Below are 25,182 nucleotides of genomic sequence, written 5' to 3'. Positions count from 1 at the left end.
CCACTTCCCCGTTTGAATCAGCCCCAGATAATGCAGCCACAGGAGATGGCCGGTTGATTTGAGCAGATGTGTGTCAACATTGCTATACAGAGAAGGTACTGGTGGGTGGGACCCAATGTGCCATCATTAAAAATCACATGTTCTCTGAGTCCAAATGGGGCTGCCCCATGGAAGAAGGAACACACTAGCGTTGTGAGGTTCCAAAGGGCATGAGCCCCGACAGACAAAGGCGAAAGGGAGATGGGCTGTGACGTAGAAGAATTCAACACAAAATTCTCAGCAGCGGGACATGCTGAATTGTGAAGCAGCGGCCGCGTCACCTTAGGCAGCATCTGAGCAGAGATGCACGACTGCTGGCTGACAGTGTCACAGAAAGAATCCACTTGGTGCGAGGAGAGGCTAGCACTAGTCACTAAGGGTCTGAGAGGGGCTGTGATCATCAGGACATTGGCCGGCTCCGCCCAGAAAGAGGGAACTCCCATCCCCATTGAGAACAACAAGGGTGGGCCTGGCGTTAAGTCCTCCTGGGTCTTTGCCTGCAGATCTGACCCCAAACCCCACCAGAGGCCCCTTTGTGTTCCAGGACTGGGTCCAAGACGGGGCGTCAGTGTGGTTGGGGGTGTTGGGGTTTTCTGCTTTGTTTGCCAAGCTTCCAATCTACACCCCCCCACCCCCCGCCCTGTGCGGCAGGAGACAGACTCTCCTGATGGATCTCCCCGCCCTGCCCAGTTGGGGAGAACAGATGCGGTGGGTCAGGCCAACAGCCATAAATTCCCGGGAAATAACTCTTAGTGACCGAGGAAGGTGCCATAAAACACTCTGGAGGCAGGGGCAGGAGAAAACAATGGCAGAGGACAATGCACCCGATTACGGCTAAATGCCGGCAGAGCCCCATGCATCATCCTGCTGGCCTCTGCCCCCGCTCAGGGGGCCCGTGCCAAACACAGCGCCCTGTGCCCAGGGAGGAGACGAGCCCCAGCACTACGGGCCTCTTCCTCTTCCCTTACCGAGTTACCGAGGCCTCCGCCATGGCAGACACTATCCCAAGCACTCAGACAGCTGAGAACAAAACAGCCAACTCCCCGCCATGTGCAGCTCATATTCTAGTCATCTCTTAGGTTTCCCTGCTGGAAGGGAAGGAAGGAAGGAAGGAAGGAAGGAAGGAAGGAAGGAAGGGAGGGAGGGAGGGAGGGAGGGAGGGAGGGAGGGAGGGAGGGAGGGAGGGAGGGAAGGAAGGGAAGCTAACATTTCTTGTGCCCGTGTGGTGTGGTGACTGGGTTTTTATAGACTTGCCTCAATGGATTTTTCACAGTGACCCCAAGAAGCACCCCAACAGGATGCTTTAAATACACAAGGAAACCGGGAGGCCACTCAGTGTCCTTCACCAGATGGAATGGGCCTCAGAGCGCTCTTTCTGCGAACAAACCGCAGCCCTCACCACAGCGGCTGCACCGGACCCGCCACTGGCACAGTGTTGGAACCTTAACCCAGCCCTCTACCCACCCCTTTCTCTGAAAGGTTAAGGACAAGTGGCCCCCGGAGTTTCTGTAGCGACCACCCCAGAGCCTCCTCATTATCCCAGTGCTGAGTGCTATCTGCCTAGAGCAGCCAACAGATGGGATCTAGATGTTTCCAATGTCACTGTCTATCCAGCTCTTCATTCTTTCTTCCAGTCTCATTGCAACTCCAAACTCCCAAGTTTCGTGTTCCCAGCTCATGCCCGCCTCTGGCTCTTGGCGTTCCTCTTTGGTTTTCCTGGCTTTTACATCTCAACTCCTCCCTAAGGGTCTGCCTGGTCCTCAGCATCCACGTGGTCCCACAGAGCAATCCCCTGATTGCCTGCACCCTCCCAGCAACCGCTCCCTTCTCTGGTGCCTCACCTGGCCTTCCCCCAAAGGAGTGACGAAGTCCCCCGTTCCCCGACCCTTTTCCCAGGCACACGTGGTCCCAGGACACATTCCCCAGCCCAGCTCCAGGGCCCAGAGGCATAACTCACCGAAGTTCTCCCCGCCCCAGATGTCCATGTCCGTGTCATACTTCCCCAGGTTGTTGAACCAGGACTTGTCCATCACGAAGAGCCCTCCAGCTATGATGGGAGTCCTGTGCGGAGAGAAGGCGGCGACGGGGCATCACCTCAGGGAGGGACCATTTGTTACGTTCTCCTGCCCTTGCTGCCCGGAACGCCAGGCCATTTTCTTACGGTTTTGGCTCTTCTTCGGGGAGCCCAGTGTTTTCCATCTCACCTAACACACAAACTTGCTCCTGGGCTTTTCCCTTTGATTATACATCTCCTGACCTGGCAGGCAGGCTAACTCACTCATCAGCACACCTGCCATGGGGGACCAGGGCTTGCTGAACCCCGGCTGCTGTGAGGGCCACCCGCACTGGCTTCCCCCAGGCCCCGCCCAGCATGGCTCTCTGAGGAGCTCACTGTTGGGTACGGGGGCCAGGGGCCAGGGACCACTGACCAGGCAGAGAAGGGCTGAGGCAGCAACTGTCAACAGGGCGTCCATTTCTTGAGACTGAGCTCCTCTCCCTTTTCCCTCTGCTATGGGTTGAGTTATGTTCCCCTAAAAGTCTCGCTGGTGTCTTAACCCCAGCACCTCAGAGGGTGATCTTATTTGGAGAGAGGGTCTTCACAGAGGTAAGCAAGTTAAAAGGAAGTCATTGGGGTGGTCACACTGGGGCCTGGAAGAGAGAATGTAGATGAGGACAGACTCCCTCGGCCACACCCAGCCAGTCATGTCCTCACACAAAACAGAGGAGGTTGCCAAAACCAGTTTGGCTCAGTGGATGGAGCGTCAGCCTGCGGACTGAAAGGTCCCGGTTCGATTCCAGTCAAGGGCATGTGCCTTGGTTGCGGGCACATCCCCAGTATGGGGTGTGCAGGAGGCAGCTGATCGATGATTCTCTCTCATCGATGTTTCTAACTCTCTATCCCTCTCTCTTCCTCTCTATAAAAAATCAATAAAATATATTTTATTGTAAAACAAACAAACAAACAAACAAACAAAATAGAGGAGGCGTGTTTGCTGATCAGCCACAGTGGCCCTGCCTCACGTCAGCCTCCTCTTACTGCAGAGGCTGACTCCGCCTTCCTGGGCTTAATCCTGACACCCGAGACCCGGGCTCCCCTCCTGGCCCGAAGCGACCCTGTCTCCTGTCTGAGGCTCAAACAGGACCCTTTGGGCCCTCCCGTGCTTAGCAGAAAGCACAAGTACATCATGACACGTCTGTCGATGGACAACCACGGGCAACTCCCAGCACAGGACTCCACCAGCCCTTTCTCCGTAATAGACGTTTCCTCGAGGACAGAAACCTCCTAGAATGAGGGCAGCGGGGATGCTGGCCTGGAAAAGGGCTCTCTCGGTCTCTGCCCAGTCTTTTGAGCATCCAGTGCTGCACACCTCTCCCTGCCATGGGCCAGTGGGAAGGAGCAGGAGGGAATGCATCAGCCCCCCACCCTGGCCCTGACTTACCTGATGGGCTCCGAGGGGTCCAGGCGCTGAGCCTTCTGTTCTGGGGAGAGCTGCTCCCATTGGAAGTGGAGGCTCCAGTCAAACCCTAAAACACAGCACCCACTCGGCTGATCTGGCCTCTCGGGTGCACCTGCTGAGCTCACACGTTCTGTCCCTGTTCTTGAAGGGCGGGCATGTACCCAGTGTCCCCAGGAAGCTGGTCCCAGGAATACACAGCCTCCCCCCGCTGAGCAGAAGCAGTCGCCTCGGCCCCTTTCCCTCTCACCGCTTCCTTCTCCTTTCTTCTGCCTCCTGTCTCTCTGCACCTGCTCTGCAGTTAGGGATGGAGCGTAGAGGGTGCAGGGGGAGATATAACAGAGCCCACAGGGGACAAGGTGGTCAGCTCTGGGATGGGGCCCTTGGCCAGGAGCCTCGGGAAGGTGGAACAGGAGCTGTGGAGGGGTCAAGTCGCCTGAAGTTGGTCTTGGGGTGGGGGCGACACTAGGTCTGGGTGTGAGGCCTGCGCTGGAGCAGAGCTTGGGTGCTGGGAGTGGCCTGCCCCTCCCCTGTGGTAAGGGCCACAGGGAGCTCCTGATATTACAGGATGCAGGCTGGGACGGTCCAGACAAGCCATGAGGAGGCAAGTTTTGGCCCCTCTCCCCCTCCACAGCAATGACCATGACCCGGAGGAACAGAAAGTGCCCCGGGAGAAGGCATCAGGGTACTCACCCCCCCTGAGCTCCGTGGCCGACTCGATGTAGCTGAAGGTGTCCAGGTTGATGATATCGATCACAGGGCACACCACCCGAGTGTAGTCCTGCCAAACAACAGACCCGCGATCAACGTGCGGCATGGCGGGAATCGGGGAGCCTGGCAGGGCTTCCCCCTCTGGCAGTGCCAGAGACTGGTTGGTGGGCCTTGACCAAACACTTTCATCCCTGGGTCTCAATGGTCTCATCTGTGAAGTGGGCACCGGACACTGCGACCTCTCTAGTTCCGATGCTGAGAGCTCAGACTCCTGGCCCAGTGGCCACCCAAGCACAGTGGAGACAGGCGTGGGAGAGGCAGGCTGAGGGAGGGCTGTGCGCTGAGGAAGGGGACGTCAGCAGGGGGCTCCAGAAGTCCTTCACCATCAGGGGCCACTCAGGAGGCGGAGGACACAGTCAGCTGGGAAGGGGACCTCCAGCCTGCAGCCCCACGGCGCAGCCTCTCCCCTGGGAACCTCCTGGAATTTCCAAATACTTTCGTTCTATGCCTATGTCTCCAGGCAAGTGGATGGCTAGAGTTTCCAGAGATTCCTAACTTCGGTTGTCGCCTGTGAGGTTCCCGAATCTGTACCTCCAGCCCTGACTTCTCTCCTCGCCTCCAAACTCGTGTCCCCGGGGTGCAGGGAGCCACCACCATGTGGATTCCACACTGCCTTGCATGGTGGCTTCATCACCACCTCCCCCACTGCGCTCCCTTCCCTCGGTTCCCCATTTCTGTCCCAGGGACCATCACATCCCCCACTTCCTCCCCAGCACTACATTCAGAAGCTTCATCTCTGCCCATCACCCAAACTGCTCCTCGGCATGACTCCTGCCTCTCCCTGACCCCTCACACCGGGGCACTGCAATGGACTCCTCTCCCCGCCCCCCTCACCCTTTTCCTTCTGGTCTACAGGAGACTGACAAAGTCGTGTTTCTCAAATGCAAACCTCACTCTGCAGCTCAACAGCTAAAAAGGTTTGCGTCGCCTGGAAGATAAGGTTCAAACTCCTTAGCCTGGCATCCAAAAGCCATCAAAAACAGGCCTGCAACTAGTGGTCCAGCCTCACTGCTGGCTACTGGCCCCAGGCCGCCCTGCCCACAGGCACCAAAGTCATCCAGAGGACAGTCTCGAAATCTGCAAGACAAAGTCACTCCCTCTCGAGGGCCACCAAGACACTGAATGTATTTTAAATGTTCCCTAGTTCTGCGTGAACACCCTGTGGCTGGTGTGCAGGAGAGGACGCCGCCCGTGGGCAGTGAACTAGCTGTGGGCAGGGAGCGTGGATGGCTAACTAGAGCCCGGCAGCCGAGGAGAACCAGACAGGACCCCTTCTCCAACCCTCCCACCCACGCCCCTGGCTGGCACAGGTGGGAACCTCTGTTTCTCTTCGCAGCCATTTAATTTCCTGGTTCAATCTCCCTTCCCAATGAGGCTGTCTTCTTCTTTTAAGGTCAGATTCAGCAAGTGCCAGCTTCTACGTTCACAGATTTAATCTGGCCCCTCAGCCTCCACGTGTGTCTCATCCTGACAGTGACAAGGTGCCTCTGAGGCCAACCGGCTCACGTGGGGGGGAAAATGCTCATTTCCAATGCAGTGCCTCCACCTCTGGGATGTGCACAGATGCTTCCTTCATGGTTCACACAGCACCTGCCCAGCTGCCACAGTTCTTTGGGGCTCGTCGCAGGCCACTGTCATCATGCATTTGTATGTGTATGCACACATGTGCGCGCGTGCGCGCACACACACACACACACACACACACACACTCAGCTGTCCACACCAGTATCTACACACAGACACACCCCTAAAAACATTCTTGTGGTTTGAATTCTGAAATGTTCTCAGGAGATCAGAGGCTGACCTTTTGTGAGGCTGATCAAACACCCTCATTCTGCCTTTGCTTGCTGAGTTTGGGGAGCTCTGCATCTTCACTAAGTCCTGTATAGACCCTTGTGCTGAACAATAAAGGACTAACCTTTCCCGTAGATATATCCGGCCCTGGCCCAGGGCCTCCAAGGTAACTTCTAAGCCCTTGGGATGTCCTGCTTGTCAGAATATCTCTATTTGCTGGGAGCCTTGGGCTGCACCAGATAGTCTATGCTAACAATGTGATTTAGGATGAGGGCCTTGGCCATGTGCTCCCAACTCAACTTGACTTCTGGAGGTGCCTATACAGCCTGAGGGCGATCAGCCATGTCTGTGTGACTGACCCCCAAGAAAGACCCTGGACCCCAAGGCTCAGGTGGGCTTCCTGTTTCACATGATGCCACACATCCCTGCCGGGAGAAGTACATGCTGTGTGTGCAGGAAGCCTGAGACAGGACAACTGGAAGTTTGTGCCCAGAGCTCTCCGAAGGTACCTTTTCCCTTGCTAATTTCAATCTGTCTTCCTTCACTGTAAGAACATGACTGTAACAGTTTTGTTATGTTTCAATCTTTCCAGTGAACTCTTGAACCTGAGGGCTCAGTATTTGGAAACTGAAATGCAAAATAAAATGCTGTTTGCTTACCTCATCCATGGGCTTCCCTAGAAGCCACCAGGGGCTCTCTGCCCCCAAGGCGGGGACAGGCTCTGGTACACTAGCCCCTACAAGTTCTGAGGGGTTCTGTCCCATTATTCCTGTTACAATTTGGTCACAGCATCTGTTTAGAGTCATGGAGACCAGATAAGCAATGAGAGATGTTTCAGGCTAAGTGGTGTGTGGCGCCATGACCTTGAGAAGGGGCTGTAGGAAACTATAAAGGACCCATCAAAGCCAGGACACAAATCTCTCTGAGTGACCCTGGGAGGGGAGGTCATATCTGCTCCACTATTGTATTCCTCAGCTCCAGCCCAGAGCCTGGTGGGCAGCAGGTGTTCAATTGGTGTTGCTAAAAGAAGCCATCTATTAATTCCTGCTGAGGGCACAGTGTCAATGGCTGGCAGCAGTGAAGGTGGGCCAATTACAGCTGAGCAAGATGGCTTCTCCTCCATAGGCTCTCCCTATAGGAGGGTCTCTCTGTAAAGATACCCAGACCCACCCCAGGTGCCCACCTGCATGCCCCGGGAGGCTGTATCTTTAAGGCTAGGTCCACAGGTAGGTCAAGCAGGCAGCTGGTGGAATCCCTGGTAGACCCAGAACTACAGCTCCTGTCTTCTCCCCTCCCCCACTCAAATCCAAGCCCGAGCCCCACCCCTCCACTGGGAACCGATGGCCATCAATCACCACTGCAGTCACACCTCTCATTTCTGCACCCATTCATGTGATTAAAACCACAGGGTAAATGGGAGATTAAAAAAACTCCTGGAGACTCATTCGCTGGATTCTTCAACCAGCATTCCTGAGCACCCACTGCAGTTTAGGACGAAGATGAGTAAGACCTCACAGTCCAGGGAAAGTGGTGGACAGGTGAGGAGGATTTTACCATGAGGGAGGGGTGGGGGCAGGCGAGGACCCTCAAAGAGGCGATGCTGTGACAGGAGAGCCGGGCTCCTTTTTGGGTTCTGCCATCGAAAATACACATGACCTTTAGCAGATCAGCACACACCGGGGAAGTCTGTCTCGTCTATGAAGCGAGGACAAATCCGTATTTGCAAAACTGTCCTGTCTTCCCAACGGGGCTTTTGGAGCGAATAATTAGGGAGAGCATGCGAAAAGGGCTTTGGAGCATATGTAAGCCATTATTTATATCCACTCACCAAATGCTACAAGATTGAAATTTCTTAAAAATATATATATATTTATTTGTAAAAAATATGTAGATAAGGAGGAAAAAAAAGAAGCCTGTATTTTTTTTTTTTTTAAACACACCAACTTGGAGCTTGTTTCAAGCATATGTAATTGAAGGGGAGAGAAGGGGAATGGAGATTTTCCATGTGAAAAACTCCAGCCCAGGACAGCTTGACAGCTCCAGCCAGCCTCTTTCTTATCTCTTCTCTACTTTTTGAAAAATCCCAAACCCCAATTACAGCTTAAAACTTCCACTTCCATTCACAAGATCAAATCGCGTTTTACTCTGAGACAAGACACACACCAAGGCACGTGGAAATGCAGGCTGACACTCACGCCCACTCCTTGTCCTGCAAGGGATGACTCTGTGGAACCATTCAGTCAGCAAGAGTCAGGGTCTGGCGGCCAGCTCTCTGGGGGCAGAGCAAGGACCACGGTCCACAGTTTGTCTGACCAGCCCCTCTGCTACAAAAGCTGTCGGTCAGACAGGGGAGGGGATTGCTGGGAACTTAGCCTGGGAGGCTGAGCTCAATCTGGGGAGGAATGAGTCGCAGAGGAGGAGCCCTAGGTGGCAGCCACACTCACAGGCAGAAAGGAGGCGATGAAGCCTTCCTCTGCCTACAGGGAAGGGGGCCAGTGATGCAGCAATGAGAGCATTTTCCAGAGAGGGCTTCTGAGATGGACTCAGACCCTGGGAATGAAGTCTCAGGAAAGCCAAAGCTCCTAAACACACCCTGCAGGGACAGGTCAGCCTGGGGAATCCTATAGGTCAAACACGAAGTTACCGTATGACCCAGCAATTCCACTCCTTGGTAGACACCCCCAAAGAATTGGAAGCAGGTACTCAAACAAAAACTTGTACCAATGTTTGCAGTAGCACCAGTCAGAATAGTACAAAGTGAGCCGGAACCGGTTTGGCTCAGTGGATAGAGCGTTGGCCTGCGGACTGAAAGGTCCCGGGTTCGATTCCGGGCAAGGGCATATACCTGGTTGCGGGCACATCCCCAGTAGGGGGTGTGCAGGAGGCAGCTGATCGATGATTCTCTCTCATCGATGTTTCTAACTCTCTATCCCTCTCTCATCCTCTCTGTGAATAAATCAATAAAATATATTTTTTAAAAAAGAATAATACAAAGTGGGAAACAGTGCAAATGCCCATCAGCGGGTGAATGGGTAAACAAAATGTGGTCTATGCTGTGATGATGTGATACAGTAAGAAATATACACTGAGTGGCCAGATTATTATGATCTCTGAATGCATAATAATTTGGCCACTCAATGTATATCCTATATAATAAAAGGCTAATATGCAAATTGGCCCCTCCACCAGAAGTTCGACCAGCAGGCAGGCTGACCAACCACCCATGTCCCCTCCCCCTGGCCAGGCTGGCCAGACCCCACCCATGCACAAATTCATGCACCGGGCCTCTAATATATAGAGGCACCCAGTGACAGGAAGGATATTGTCAGAGACGGAGCTGCAGGAACTGGGGGCAGGTTCAGAGAGAAGGAGCGGGTGATGAGTGGGGAGGCAGCGCTGTACCTGCAGACCGAGCCCAGGGGGAGTCAGTGGTGTGGGCTTAGGGCCTCCAGAGCCAGGCAAAACCCCCGGTCCATTCATAACCTACTATTTCTCAACCAAGACCTCTTTGCCTAAATAATGTTAAAAAGAGGGAAGAGAGGATTCTTCTTCTTTTTTTTTTTTTTTTTTTAATATATTTTATTGATTTTGTACAGAGAGGAAGGGAGAGAGATAGAGAGTTAGAAACATCGATGAGAGAGAGTCATCGATCAGCTGCCTCTTGCACACCCCCTACTGGGGATATGCCCGCAACCAAGGCACATGCCCTTGACCGGAATCGAACCCGGGACCCTTTGGTCCCCAAGCCGACGCTCTATCCATTGAGCCAAACCGGTCTCAGCAAAAAAAGAGGGAAGAGAGGATTCTTCTAATCGGCACTCACAATACGAGCCTTCCCAACTCGGGAAAGTGGTCACAGATGGCTTTTAACATCTAGGCCCGTGTGTGAGAAGTTTAAAAACCTGCCAAGCTTCTCTCGTGGAATGAATTAACTGGTAAGGATTTCCTACCCTCTGAGCAGTTTACACATCTCAATTCTTTCACCCTCCCAACACCGTCATGTTGCAAGTATAAGTGGAAGAGAATAAGAAAGTGGGGCCAAAACTGGTTTGGCTCAGTGGATAGAGCGTCGGCCTGTGAACAGAAGGGTCCCGGGTTTGATTCCAGTCAAGGGCATGTACCTTGGTTGCGGGCACATCCCCAGTGGGGGGCGTGCAAGAGGCAGCTGATCAATGACTCTCTCTCTCTCATCAATGTTTCTAAGTATCTCTCTCCTTTCCTCTCTGTAAAATATTTTTTTAAAAATGTTTAAAAAAATGTTAAAAAAGAAAATAATGGGAAGAACGGGAAGGAAATAAGCACAGGCCACATGGAGGGTTCCGGTACTGGCTGGACCAGCTAGGGAGTGTATCAGTGTCCTCATCTGTGAAATGGGTATGTAAAAACCACCCCGCCTCCTATTTCACAGAGCAGCTGTAGGACTGACCAATAATAACCTGGAAAAAATGAACTGTCCAGAGGCTAATCACCAACACCGGCAGCTACAGCACGCAGAGCCTTCTACACTCCAGGATGGGGCGGTAGATTTTTGGGGAAAATTCCTAAAAGTTTTTCACGTTTAAGAAGAGTAACTGAGACATGGAGAGAGATGGAATGCAAAATTCTGGAGTAACTTAAGGACAGACAGAGGCAAGGAATTCAGGTCTCGGCATGTCATCCACTTACTGTGGCCACTGAGGGTGAGGGTGACGTGGATGGAGGCAAGACCCACAAACTGGGAGGCGAGGCCTGGTTAATTCCATGGCCCCCTTTTCACAAAGGCACGCATCAGGGCGCCCTTTCTGGAACCTTCTACCGTCTGGGTGAAATCGCTTTGGGCAGTGAGTTCTCTAGCCCAGGAAGCTGTGTGTGACAGGTACCAGCTGGGACAGCCCTGCCTGCAAGCCTACTGTGGGTGACCTTGTGACACAAAGGACAGGCCCTGGGCCTTGCTCCCTCACTGCCTGCTGTGTGACCCTGGGGCACTGCTCTACCTCAGTTTCCCCACCCATAAAACAGGAACAGCAATCTGTCCCATCCACCTCCCAGAGGGACTGAGGGCACGTGGGACGGACTGAGCCTGAGAGAGCCTGGAGAATGGGGACACGGGATCCCTGGGCCCCTCAGTCGCCCTCACTCACTTCTTTGACCCTGTGCAGCAGTGGCTGGAGCCAGTCCCTGTTCACCTCACAGTGGCTGTCGAGGAAAGTTAGAGTGGTGCCCTGGGCAACAGCAGCGCCTCGGATCCGAGACCGGACCAGACCTAAGAGGGGGACAAAAGGCCAAGTGGGTGCCAGCAGGCCCACGGAGGAACCACTTGGCACCCTCCCCGTACATGGAACACCCCCAAAACATTCACACACATAACCCCAATCCCTCCCCGCATCACATCCCCAGATCCCGCCAGCTGCACAGACCCACCTTGCCGCTGGTCATTGCGCAGGCATTTCACCTTGGGCAGCTTGATGAGCTCTTCGCAGTCACCAGCTGCAAAGGCAACAGGTTATGTGAAGTGAGCACCCGGGATGGAGGTGAGGCTGAAGAACAGGTAAGGCGCCACTGACTGCGGTACCCACCACCAACTGCAGAGCCCTGTCCTGACTCCAGGGCTCCCGGGACCTTTGGCAGGGGCACCGACCATGGCTATCAATGTAAGATGTGGCCCAGTCCACGCAGAGTGGCTCTATGGAGGTCAGTCACATGCACACTTGTTAGAAAACACTTGCAGATGGGAATTCTGAGCAAGGTCACTGGGGGCCATTGCTCCTTTCCTCCAGATCACTCTAAGCAGGAGATAAGAGTCCTGTTCATTTCACGGGGGCCTGGAAAACACTGCTGGCGGCCAGAGAAGGAATGGGGTGAATTTTGGAGTTTCCTTTCAGACCACGGATTCCATACAGGAGACCCTATTTGTTAAGGGAGTCCATCCAGAGTGTCTTCCATCACACAGAGCTGGTCCAACGTTCTATCACACAGGAAAAAGTGCCAGGATGGGCAAGGGAGCCCATCTGAGGCATTTGCCTAGGGCAGTGGTCGGCAAACTCATTAGTCAACAGAGCCAAATATCAACAGTACAACGATTGAAATTTCTTTTGAGAGCCAAATTTTTTAAACTTAAACTTCTTCTAATGCTACTTCAAAATAGACTTACCCAGGCCGTGGTATTTTGTGGAAGAGCCACACTCAAGGAGCCAAAGAGCTGCATGTGGCTCACGAGCTGCGGTTTGCAGACCACTAGCCTAGGGTCATCCTCTAGCTTGCCTGCTGCCCAGAATTCCTCAGGCTCGCCATCCCTGGTTGTGAACTCTATCGCGTTCCCACCAGTTTGGCTTTGCTCCATCAGTTTACCAACCTTGGCCTCTCTGCTTGGCTCAGACTCTACCGAGTGACAGCAAAGACTCACACATGCTATCTTGGGACCTCATGCCGTTCTAAGCCCTTTGAATGTGTTAACATATTTAAATTCTTATATAAACCACATCTATTATTATCTCCATTTCATAGTCAAGGAAACGGAGACACATCGAGGTTAATAATCTGCCCAAGGCACTTCCCTAGTAAGAGTGAGTGACAGGTCTAGGATTTGAAGCCAGACAGTCTGGCTCCAGAGTCCACGCTCCAAATACCAGGCTATTCTGCTTCTAAGTGGATCTAGCAGCATTCCCTTCTCCAGCCTCAGTGCCAGGCCATGGCCTAGCGGCCGGGACAGGTGCCTCCCCATCTCCAACCCCTTCTCCACCAGGGATAGGAGATCAGATCACTGAGTTACAGCACCCGAGTGGACCTGGTGCACAGCCCACTCATGCAACGTTTCCAAGGTCCGGAAGCTTAGTCACAGATGTGGGATTCCAGCCTTCCTGCAGCAGACCTCAGCATAGCAGTGCCTCCTCTACCAGCATCCAGCATCAGCTCTGGTGGGGACAGCTCCACCCGCCTGGACTGGGAGTTGCCCCCGGTGGCCCTTGTCTGCTTCCCCTGGTTCATCAGTGGGGAGGGGCGGGCCTGCCTGGGTGTGGCTGACTGCCTGGAACTGTACCCATGGCTCTCAGAAGAGGTGTCTGCACTATTCATACTTGAAGCCCAACGATGTTTCTTTAACGACTGTCCCTGTCAAACTGAGCACACAGATGTCAAACTTTCCTGGGGGACAGTGGGTTTGGAGTATGAATTTGGGTGGGGCCCGGGTTCTTTGACAGGATGACTAGGAAACAGAGATGACCAGCAGGTTGCAGGGTTGGAAGGCAGGGGCTCACTGTGTCGTGGCCAGCTGATGGGATGTCCCACCAGGGGATGCCGAAGACAGAGCCCACCTGGTCTTCCTGTAGGAATGGAAGGGAGAGGGTGTGGTCTCCTTGGCTCAGGCTAGCAGTTGATCACAGCATCCCACACAGGAATCTTTGGTGATATATTTGCTTCTGGGCTCTGAGCACCAGGGTCAATCCTTTGAAGGTCGAGTTCCCATGTCCAGGAATGTAGGATAAGGAGCAGTGACACATATGCATGTATGTACACCCAGGTGTGCACACATGCACACACACACCAACCCAGGCAGGAATCTATTAAATTTACCTGCTTAGATCCTCACAGACTCATAGCAGAGAACCCAAGACGCTGTTTTACAAAGGTAAGCCTCATCTCCCTCTTGAGCTCCGCTTGGATGCTCAAAGGCTCCAGTCCTGCTATAAACCTAGGCTCTCCTCCATCCCCCGAGAACCCTGGGCTCGCCCCTGCCTGGTACTGAGGGGCCGGAACAGACATTTGTGTCTACAGAGCAAGGGAGCGGTGCTACTTACGGTCATTGCTGAAGTCATCCACTAATATGATTTCCTTGATCAGATTCATAGGGGTGCGGTTTAATACGCTGAGAGATGGGAAGAGGAAAGAGCGTTATGACTTCTAATGGCAAATAAGTGTGTTAAATTGAGTTTAAAAAAGATGCCATTGCATTTGAGGAATAAAAACTCAAGAGCAGCTAAAGGGCTTGTCCAGGCCCCTGGCTCCCCTGGGCCCCCTGGCAGAGAACTCTGCTCTTAGTGAATGCATGCCACCACCACTCCCCTAGCACCAAGGCAAATGCGGGAGTCATCCTCAACAACCCCCATCTCCCTGAACCCCCACACCAAACCAGTGACCAAGAAAGACTGGCTGGTTCCACTTGCAAATGTGACTTGCATCCCTGTCACGTCTTACACCTGCTCCGAACTCTTGTACAGTGTATTCCAGTAGCCTTGGCCTGCCCAAGGCCATCCTCCTGGGGCCCCCAGAGTAAACTCTCTGACCTCTGGTTGCAGAGAGGAAGGGAGAGGAATAGAAAGCTAGAAACATCAATGAGAGAGAAACATCGATCAGCTGCCTCCTGCACATTCCCCACTGGGTATGTGCCCGCAACCAAGATACATGCCCTTGACTGGAATTGAACCCGGGACCCTAGAGTCCACAGGCTGATGCTCTATCCACTGAGCCAAACTGGTTAGGGCTACAGACAAATAATTTGACAAGCCCTCCTTCGTGGCTCCCCACAATCTACACCCCAAGCCCTCAGCGTGCCCTTCAAGGCTGCCTGCCACAGCCTGGAGCCAGCCCCCAGGTTCCCAGCCTGCTCACGCCCAGGGCAGTTACCTGGAGACACCTGCCCGCTCATAACGCAGAGCCTGTCCCTCATGGCGGCCACGACTAGAATGCCCGTCCTCTGCCGTGAGCACCAGTTCAAATGTCACTTCCTCTCTAATAGCTTTCCCAGCCACTCAGTGAGAACAAATGGCTTCCTCCTCTGGGACTCCTCAGCAGTTGTTGTCTGAAGCTTCCCTCGGCTTTCACTGCTGCCTGACTGGGGGCTGGCTTTGCTGGACCTGGTCACATCTTCAGGGACAGGTCATAGCCTTGTCAGGTGACCTCTGCATTGCCGGAGACCGGCACAGCCCCTTGGCCCATGCTACCCCCTCCAGGGACATTTAGTGCACACCTACTGTGTGCTGGGCACTAGGTGTGTGATGAGGAACAAAGGAGACATGAGCTCTGCCTTCCAGAAGCTTGCGGTCTAGCAGCTACCTAGTACAAGCTGTGCGATCTTGGGTGAGTCACTTGACTGTTCTGTGCAGTGAAGTACTCCATCTATAAATGGGGATGACAGTAGGAGTAGCCACTTCACAGGGCTGTTGAGAGAGCTAACGGTGAAAATGTATCTAAAGCCAAAACCGGTTTGGCTCAGTGGCTAGAGCATCGGTCTGCGGACTGAAAGGTCCCAGGTTCGATTCTGGTCAAGAGCATGTACCTTGGTTGCAGGCACATCCCCGGTAGGGGGTGTGCAAGTGGCAGCTGATGGATGATTCTCTCTCATCGATGTTTCTAACGCTCTATCCCTCTCTCTTTCTCTCTGTGAAAAATCAATAAAATATATTTTAAAAATGTATTTAAAGCATTTAGCAGGGTGTCTGGAAATAAAGGATGAAACCTGGTAGCCATTATTATTGTTTTGTGCCTCCGCAGGATTTTTTTCGAATTGACTTAGTTTACCCTCCAGTGCTGTGGCTCTGTATCCCCAGGGTAGGCTGGGTTTTGGAGTTCTCTCTGGGTGTCAGGCTGGATCGCACTCCTCATGAACACCCCAAACCACATGGTTCCTCAGAAATATTCCTGGGCGGCACCATCCACCTCAGAATGCCTGGAGCCATCCACGTATTGGGGAGGGGGTTCGGATAGGCCAAGAGGCAGTGCATGTCCCTCCTCTCAGGAGGGACACTCAGCACTGTTTCCATCCACCTTTCTAAGAAGGCTCTGGGCAGATCCTTGCCTCGAGCTACCTTTATTCATGAAGCCTTAGCTCTCACCATGGCAACTGGTGTCAGGCAGAGAGAGGAGCCCCAACCCCACGCCTGGAGCCCGCTGCTGGGAGGTGGGAACCAGGAGGGTCAGCAGGTGGCGGGAGGAGACCCTCACCACCTCACCCGTGATCTTCGGAGAGAAAACACAGGCAAGCTCAACAAACAGCGGCTAATCAGAGAGGGGAGGGGGGAGAAGGAGACAGCGAGAATGGGAAAACCTGCCTGAAGAATACCCTCTAATGAGGTTTGATTATGGCAGCCGCTTCCGCATGCGATTCCCCAAATCCCTGCCGGCTCTTTGAAATTCAAGAGTTCTCTTCTGCGAACATCAAAAGGTAAATCGCGTGTGTGGCTCTGTGCCGGTTGAACTGAGAGATGATTAGCAAATAAAAAATGCCCGGGGTTTAAACAAGAAAAAAAAAAAAAAGAAAAGAAAAAGAAAGAAATCATCAACAGTAAGGGCTAATTAGTCCATTTCCTGGTAACACCTGGCTTGTTTTTGCTCCTCTAATCACAGCAATTGGAGTGATGGTTGGGGGGGTGGCTTCCAGAGAGTGGTGCTGGACAGAGCTGGGCAGGTGCTCTGGTCGGCAGGGTGGCCGGTGAAGGAGAAGGGTCCAGAGCGGCCTAGGAGGCCCTCTCTTCTGCACACTCTATTCCCATGCCCACCCTGGACCCCAGCTGCTCAGGTCTCCCTCCTTTGCTCTCATCACTTCCCTGGCCAGCACACCTCACCAGCACCCTCCCTGACAAAGCCATGTTTCCCCCTGCTTCCGGCCCCCTGGGGCTGTCCCAAGCCCTCTCCTTCCGCAGCTTCAGCATGGCAGTGGGTGCTTACCTCCCTGGCATATCCAGGTCACAGTGTGCTGGGAATTCTGCTACACCTGAGCCTCCCGTCCACAGCTCACATCCCCAGGATGCTGTGCAGGCAGCATCTCACTTTCTGCTTCCTGCCTGCTGCCCTAGCTGTGGAGCCCACATGGGCATCCCGAGAGGGGGTGGGCATGGCGGTGTGGGCAACGTGGGAGGTCAGGAGGCCCCACCGCTGCCTACTAGCTGTGCGATCCTGAACAAGACGCTGGGCCGCCTTCCTTTCCATCTGTAATTACATTTTCCTTGTAAGGGCAGGCGATATTAATACTTGACCTACTTCACAGACTTTTGTGCGTATGAAATGAGGAAATGTATTTGAAATTGCTTCGTGAACTCCACGGTCTCTATGCAGGCAGGGTTTATCAAACGCTCCATAAATACCGGCTGAATGAAGACCTGAGGCGGCGGAGAAGTTGACTTGTTCTGGAGCAGACCGGCGTGGGTTGAGGCCCTGAACCCGTCCAGCCTCCATTCACCAGCTGGGGAGCTCCAGGGAGTACTGAGCCTACAGCACCACCACTCCCTCAGCTGCATGAAAGGCGCTCAGCACTGTGCCTGCCCCACAGCCGCTGCTCTTGGAGTCTGAGTGTTGATAGTCATGACATTGGTTCTCAAAGTGTGATCCCAGAGCCAGTAGCATCAACCTCACCTGTGGGCCCCCACTCCAGACTCGTGAGCTAGAATATCGGGGGTCCAAGAAACCGTGTTTTAACAAGCCCTCCCAGTGCTGCCTACCCACTGGAGGTGCATCACCTGTTGTCACTGCACAGGCTCAACTGGTACCAGATACTGGTACCAAATCTGCCTGAGCTCATTTACTCTTCTCCGCAAAGTCATTATTACCAGGAGTCCTTGGTTTGCAGAAAAGGAAACTGAGGCAGAGAGGTGAAGGAGCTAACACAGGGTCACGTGGTTGGCAGCCAAATCTGGTCTCAGAGTCCGATTTCTTAACCACCTTAACCTGAGAAATTGCTCCTCTAAGTCTAGGACTTTACAAAGAAGCTACAGGGAGAGACGCGGATATGAAGTATCAATCGTGTAGGCTCCAGAGCCCCGTGTGTGTGTGTGTGTGTGTGTGTGTGTGTGTGTGTAGCCAAAGGATGCCCCCAAGGAAGGGGACAACCTGCGTTTCACATATACACAGGGACCTGCTGCAACACCAACGGTAAACCATTTTGCCAGGCTTTTCTCTCTCTCCTGAAGTGAGAAAACTCCCCTCACTCACCTAGGCTGTGATTCTCTCTCCCTCCCCCCATTGCCCACCCCATCATGCTTCTACTTGGCTCTGAGAGTCCTTATATGGGTCCTTCCAGCCCTTTGCCCTCCAGCTAACTCAGGAGCTCAGGGCAGAGAGCTTGGGCAGATGTGAGCACTGGCTCAGTGCTGGGAGGAGAGAGGAGAGGAACAGTCTCCCCACCACGCCACCCCCAGTTCCTCGAGCCTCTTTCCTTTCTGAGGGCCTGGCTATCAGAACTCTACAACATTAAAGATGAAAGGTGCCTTAGAGGAGACCCTTTCATCTATGGTGAAGTGTTGGGAAGTGCTTCTTAGTCAGTCCCTTCTCAGGAGTGGAAGGAGGTTCAGAATCTCAAGGCAGTGATACCTGGCCATGAAAGTTTCTAGAAATAATCTTCCTTGCCTCCCTCCCTAAAATTCACTTCCATCCAGCCTGCTGCTGATGTACAAACGTCTGTTCCCACGTGGCTTTCAGATCCTCAATCTGCTGTTTGTGTGCATTACACTGGGGCCTGAGCCAGGGGCCCAGCTTACATCGGAAGTTCTGAGAGGTGGGACACAGGTCCATGGCTCTCCACAGAAGCCCAGCATCCGGTATGGTCTGGCACTTCATGGCTACCCTCTGAAAACTATGTTGATGATGTGCACAGGGCATCGGAGACAGACCTCCAGGCCAGTGGACAGAGGCATGGGGACCACAGCCCTGGCTGCCCCCACTTCCACACAGAACCACAGGACATTGACCCGAGAGCCCTGGCCCCTGTCCTCCACTCACCACACACACCCAAACTTCACAGACTCCAACTGGGGCCCCAACTAAAGTGAGGCGCTCCGCAGACTTAAAGCTCGGTGTGCATTTAACATGTTGTGATTACAGAGTATCGTTATTGCTGTAATGAAGAGGTGGAGGAGCAGCTGGAAGAGGAGAAATATGTCTTAGGACTAAAAGGGCTGAGTCTAAGGGCAGCAGCTGAAGTGTTCCCAAGAACATAAACATAGGGAAGCTGTAGGGCCTGTGGCCTCCATGTTATAACACCCCCAAAATGTTCCCGAGACATCCCCAGGAGGAAGGTTTATTGTGAGGGATGTGACAGAACTTGCGACATCGAATACCCTTTTATCACCTTCTTTACCGATGTGGTTCCTGTCCTGCTCAAGGTAACCAGGCTAGAAGCGGTGGGGTACGAACTTGACCCCAGGTCCTCAAACTCTAAGTGTGGTGCCCTTTAAGAACCCCTTTGCCTCTTGTCTTTTGAGTGCTCGCTAGGTGTGCAAAATAGGGATGGCTAATACTGATCAAGGACTGGCCCAGATCGCAGTCCCCTAATGGTTAGAGCATGTGTGTGTGTGTGTGTGTGTGTGTGTGATTGAGTGTATGCATGTGAATGTGTGTGTGTGTGTGTATGTCTGTGAGTATATGTGTGTGAGTGTATGCATGTGAATGTGTGTGTGTGTGTGTGTATGTCTGTGAGTATATGTGTGTGAATGTATGTGGGTATGTGTGTGAATATATGTATGTGAGTGTGTGTGTGTGTGTGTGTGTGTGTGAGTGTATATGTGTGAGTGTGTGTGTGAGTGTATGTGAGTGTGTGAGCTAAAGAGTGTGTGAATGTATGTGAGTGTGTGTGTATGAGAGTGCATGAGTGTATGTGTGTGTGAGTGTATGTGTGTGAGTGTGTGTATATGACAGAGAGTGCGTGAATATATATATGTGAGTGTGCGTGTGAGCAGGTATGTTGAGGAGGACAGAGGTGTGTGGCATCAGAAGACTCCTTGAAGGAGCAGCAGCCATCCTGGGAAGGGCTTCTCTCGGATGCTACAGGGTCCTCCTGGAAATATCTAGTGGACGTGCCCACACAGCCTTGGCAGGGGCTGTGGCTGGCACTTTGGAACGAGTGCCTCTGCTGCCGTGTGCTGCTCTGCCTGAAAGGCCCCACACCTCTGCTCTCCCTTCACCAGAACAGACCTGGGTAAACAGGCCACCCCCACCCTCATCCCCTCCGCCATGTACCCGCCCCACACCGCTTGTGAGTCCGAGAGGTAAGTTATTTAGTCTACCGTGAGACTCACAGTGATACCTGACAGTGAGGTGCATTTTCTTGTCAAAAGCTGGTCTTGTTGGAAATATAATTCAAACCAGGCGGCTTGTGGGATGGATGCAGAAGCCAGGGCAGACAGGGCAAGCAGCTGGTGGAAGGACCCAGCTAGCCAGTTACCAGGACATCGGGGCAGCAGACAGAGCTGCCCCCGTGGCCAGAGGGGAACGTGGGACTGAAGCCTGTGTGTTTGGGCTGGTCCCTCCCTCCTTTTCTAAGGGATACACTGACCCTGCACAGTGGACACTCGTCATGAGTGACAGGTGTCACCGTAGACTTGGTGCCTGCCACCAGGGGGACCCTATTGCTGACTACCTCCTGCCATTTGGGGCTTCCCAACCTGCCAACAGCCATGCAGGTAAGGCTAGGAGAGAGATGAGGTGTGGCTTGTGGATGGAAATGACAAGAGATTTTGCTGTGCTTGGTTGTCTCCTTCTTAGGCACAGAGAAGGGGAGTCGAAACAACCAGGATCTCCTGAGAAACCCCCCAAAATTCCCGGCCAGGTCTCTGGGGCCTGTGTTCCAGGGGTGTTCGGCAGGGGGCAGACGCCGGAACGTTTGCACATCAAACATGCATGCAGGCCACACGCCACACAAGCAAGGACCTACTTATAGAGCAATGCATGGCCTAGACCAGGCCCTGAGGGTGGATGGAAAGGCCCAAGAGGGAACAGGGCTGAAACAGTGGTGGCTGAGAAAGCACACATTAGCCTTTACCCATTGGGCTGCTCTGGTTTGCACCATCGGCCCTGACAGGTGTGGGAGTCTGTGGAGAGGCAGGTGCTGGGATAGGTAGCACTTGGCAGACCCCGGTTCGAATCCCGGCCTGATGCTGGGGGCGGGTACACACTCAGCCTCTCAGGCTTCAGCTCCTTTGGCAGCTGTGAACTTAGAACTCATAATCAACACAGTAGGCAAGGGCAAGGCTCCACCGGGCCCTCCATGACTCTCAGTGACCTTCTGCAAGTTACCCAACACTTCAGGCCTCCATCTTTCCCCTGTGGAATGGGAGATGTGAGGAGTAATCGAGTAGACACACGTGGAGTGTGTTGAACAGTGCCTGGCGGGTGGTTAGAAACACGATATTCTCATCACAAAGCCAGTCTCCCCAGCAAGCAAAACGAGCCGTCACCAAGTGCTGCCTCAGGCGGGCTGGGTGACCCTGAAGGCTGCCTTACCTGCGGATGGTCCTGAGCAGGGTGGAGCGGGCCTCGTTGTGGAAGGTGATGATGATGCTGGTGGGAGGCAGGTCCCTGCAGTACATGAGCAGCGTGCATCTGGGGAAGAAAGGCGGAGAAAGCTAAGACCTTTGGGGAAAAAGCAGATGGCAGGGGCTGGAACCACAGGCAACATGGTGGTCACCAGCGTGGACAGATGCCTGGCGTCAGATAGGGCAAGACCCAGGGCCTCACCCAGTCCGACCGGGGGCAGGGAAGCTCCAAAAGTGACTGAAGCTCCATTTCCTAATACCTTGGGGAACCTGGGCTTGGAGCCTAATTAAGCTGAGATTCAGAACATAAATGTGGGCTTTCTCCCACGCCCCCGTGAGTACCAAGTGGTTCCTATGGCCGCACACACCTGCCCCCAAATCTTGGGCTCTGCTCCCCGGTCCGGGTCCATCCAGCTGGCAGCGGCTGCACACGCTCTGGGCCAGCAGCTGCAGCCCACCCCACCGTGCTAACCCCGACCTCCCGCCCCACACACCAACATCGGGCAAGCTTACAGAGGCAGAGCCCTCAAACCCCAGCATAAACAATAAAACCCCGTCTTGAAAAAGCATTCATTTCCACGTGTCCAGGATCGTTTCATATGACAATCACATCTGGGGTTCTTCGAATTCAGTACCTGGCTGCAAGTGAAAACTGTAGCCCGCAGCCCGGAAATTACTATAATAACGACAACAGGCCTGCAGAGAGGGGCTGGTGCCACCAGGAGCTGTCCCTGCTTCTTGCTATTTCGGGGGGCTGTCCGATTCCACGGAGGGGTACTAAACAGGAAGTACATAACAGGTTTGGAGAGTGCTTTCTCCATTTTCCGATTTCTTCCTGGGTTTTTAACTTGGGGGTCCAGAAACCGAAGGATGGACTTCAAGGGAGCTGTGAACTCTGAAATTGTTTGAAAGACGCATATGCAAATGTGCTATGCACCACCCCCCCTGCCCCCACCTCCTCTTTTAGGGAGATGCTGCATAGTTTTATGTAGATTCTCAGAGAAGTCTGTGTCCTAAAATACTTCAGAGCCTCATTCCTGGGCCAGCGGCCTGACGTCCCTTCGGCCTCACTGGTAATTCTGAACTCTTTTCCCTAAAAAGCAAAGACTGAATGAGAGAACCTTTGGGGACAGGACCACCCTCCCACACAAGGGTCTGAGCACCATGGCCAGCCGGGGGAACCTGGGCAGACCACCTGCCCCTCCAGGCTGCTGTGTGCTGCCCTGGAAGGCAGGGCTCTCCTGCCGAAGGTCCTCACAGCATCAGCAATCCAACGCTTTGATCAGGGCTGACACGCAATAGCATGGTTGATTCACACGGAAGGGACACGCGTCAGCGGAGAAGCCACGGGACCTGGGTTCAGCTCATCGCACCCACTTTGCTGGTGTGTGACCTTGAGCCTCAGTTGCCCTCAGCTGTTGGAGTAAAGGTTCTCAGAGGCTGTCATGACATCAGATGCGATGGTACCGGGAGCAGGGGCAGGAGGCAGAGTCACAAATGTTCTGCCACTGAGGCTCAAGTGTGTGGCTGCACACCTGAATTTACCATTCTAAACCTCAGTTTCTTTATCTGGAAAGTGGAGACAGTTTTTAAATGGTAGACTCCCCATCCCCGCGGGCCCCCCCCCCCCATTATTAATAGATGGCTGACAAATAGTAACTCCTTTTTCACACCAAGTTCAAGTCCACAGACTCCTCCTCTAGTGGGTGTAGTCAGATCTTGCAGGGGCTGGGAAGCTGTCTGGCCAGTGCAATAGTGGGTGAGGGGTGCTTGAGGCTAGAGGAAGAGATGCGAGCAAAGGAAGTGGCATCAATGTCAGAGAGGAGAACCCGCGCTGTGATGTCCATTTGAATCCTGGGTCTGCCGGGCACTGCTGTGTGCCCGTGGGCACACCATTTACCTTCTGAACCTCAATGCTGTCACCTAGCCAGTCTGGACAAACACCTCCCTCCTGGGCTTGTTCTGAAGACCGCAGACATTGCAGGCAAAGCACCTGGTGTTCCGCAGATGCTGAGTGAACGACAGCTGGAATGACCACCCTGAGGTCGAACCAGCCTCCGAGCAGTGCTTGGTATTTCTGAATGAGAGCCACGAAGTCATGGTTCAGAAGAGGAAGGGGCTTTGGAGATCGCCCAGGCCGGGCTCCTAAACTGGGCAGAAATCTGTGGCATTAACAGGCCTGGGTTGTTCTCTCCTGGGCCTCAGCCCTCCAGCTTCCTGGGCCTGGGCATCAGGAGCCCTGTATGTGCCTTGGGCATGGGCAGGCTTTGGGAGGGCAGGTAGCGGGGGGGCGGGACCTCGGGCCTCAGAGGCACAGGCATCTTGCTCCTGGGACTTAGCACTATCTGCCTCCTGCCCCTGTTCATGGCTCCCGATACCCGGAGTCATCCTTTATCGTATCTGATGGCATGACAGCCTCTGAGAACCTTTCCTCCAACAGCTGAGGGCAACTGAGGCTCAGAGTCGCGCTCAAGGTCACACACCAGCAGAGTGGCTGCGATGAGCTGAACCCAGGTCCCGTGGCTTCTCACCTGACAAGTGTCTCTCGTGCCCCACTGTGAACCCACCCTGGCTAAGGCACAGAGCTGGAGGGGCCGGTGCTGAGTGGGGCCCACCTGCCTGAGGCCTGCGCACGAGCCACCTGCCCTCCCAGGCCCAGAGGGCCCACAGCCCCGCCCACAGAGGAGCCCAGGACACGGGCAGCAACAAAGCCGAGGGCTGAGAAAAAAATTCTTAAAATCTGACGCAGTGAGGAGAGGCGGCTCTCTGTGAGAGCAATCTAAAAGATTAATCAAACAGCGAGATCTATTGGGGACACGAGGGGAATGAGAAAGGCTGCCAACACTGAGATCTGGCACCGACAGCCGGGCCAGAAAGCATGTTTATAATTTATTAAGGGCTCGGGGGTTTTACTGGAGAGGAGAGCTAGAGAGCAGAAAGGATAGGCGTGGGGGTGGACCGAGGAGGAGGAGGGGCGGGATCACTGCTGTGCTGAGAGACGGGTGCCAGCCCCGGGCTGCCGGCTGCCGTCCGGATTGCCACAGAAGCTCCTGAATAATACACACCCCTCTCAGCCAATTTTCCACGAGCGGCTTCTTCTTTTCTTTAAAGAAAGCGTCTATTAAGACTCTTCATTTCCCTACGTTCAGCTGGGTCTCAAAGTGCTTCCTGAGCCACTACCTTCCTGGGTGTTCAATACCACTTACTGGCAGAGGCTGCTTCCCAGAGAGGGCTCCGAGATGCTCACCCCTGGCCTGGGGATGGAACGCCTCCCTCTTTTGCCTCTTTCCATCTCTCCACCAGCCAATCGCTGCTCCCCTGCTCCCCCCACCCCCCACCCTTGCACCCGCACACGTGCCAATTCGGGCATGTCAGCAGCTCACTTAGCGAGGATCACTGTCGGTTATCACAGATACACAATGCCGTGCACATGCCTTTCTGCTCATCGCACAAGCTCATTACGCTGACAGCAGCCTGTAAACAGTGCCAAGAGGATCACCACCCCCCACTTTCTCAATGGGCAGCAGGGGCCCCTGGTGGCCTGTAGGGTGCCTGGTGGGGGAAGGACCCGGGTCCTCTGGCTCCCTGACAAAGTCTCCCTCCTACAGCACACTGCCCTTAGGGAAGAGGAGATGTGGTCATAAAGTATAAACATCCCAGATTTTATTCTGGAGCACAACATCCGGAGGGAGGCAGCCTCGGTAACTGTGAAGCAGAGGGGAGAGCTTGATTGTTATTCCTAAAACTAGAGGCCCGATGCACAAAATTCGTGCAAGAGTAGGCCTTCCTTCCCCTTCTGGTACCGGGGCTTCCCTCACAGCCCAGGCTTTGTCTGGAAGGTGGTCTGGAAGGGCATCTGGTCTAATTAGCATATTATGCTTTTATTATTATAGATAAGCATGCAAAGC

The 25,182-nt window shown here is 53.8% G+C and overlaps 1 protein-coding gene across 1 annotated transcript in view; it reads right to left on the bottom strand.

The window, feature by feature from the left end:
* Positions 1–25,182, bottom strand: part of GALNT14 (polypeptide N-acetylgalactosaminyltransferase 14) — a 169,630-nt gene that overhangs the window by 20,259 nt on the left and 124,189 nt on the right. Inside the window, exons 3-9 of the mRNA XM_084900175.1 lie at positions 21,243–21,341; positions 13,832–13,899; positions 11,460–11,525; positions 11,180–11,301; positions 4,188–4,275; positions 3,480–3,564; positions 1,997–2,100 (exon numbers count right to left, since the gene is read on the bottom strand). Of these exons, the coding sequence (XP_084756301.1) occupies positions 1,997–2,100; positions 3,480–3,564; positions 4,188–4,275; positions 11,180–11,301; positions 11,460–11,525; positions 13,832–13,899; positions 21,243–21,341 (632 nt within the window). The remainder of the gene's footprint in view (positions 1–1,996; positions 2,101–3,479; positions 3,565–4,187; positions 4,276–11,179; positions 11,302–11,459; positions 11,526–13,831; positions 13,900–21,242; positions 21,342–25,182) is intronic.

This window comes from Pipistrellus hanaki (assembly GCF_964339955.1).
Source record: "Pipistrellus hanaki genome assembly, chromosome: 12".
NCBI classification, from domain to species: domain Eukaryota; kingdom Metazoa; phylum Chordata; class Mammalia; order Chiroptera; family Vespertilionidae; genus Pipistrellus; species Pipistrellus hanaki.
The sequence above is the reverse complement of the archived record's forward strand: the minus strand, read 5'-3'. Positions and strand labels throughout refer to the sequence as shown.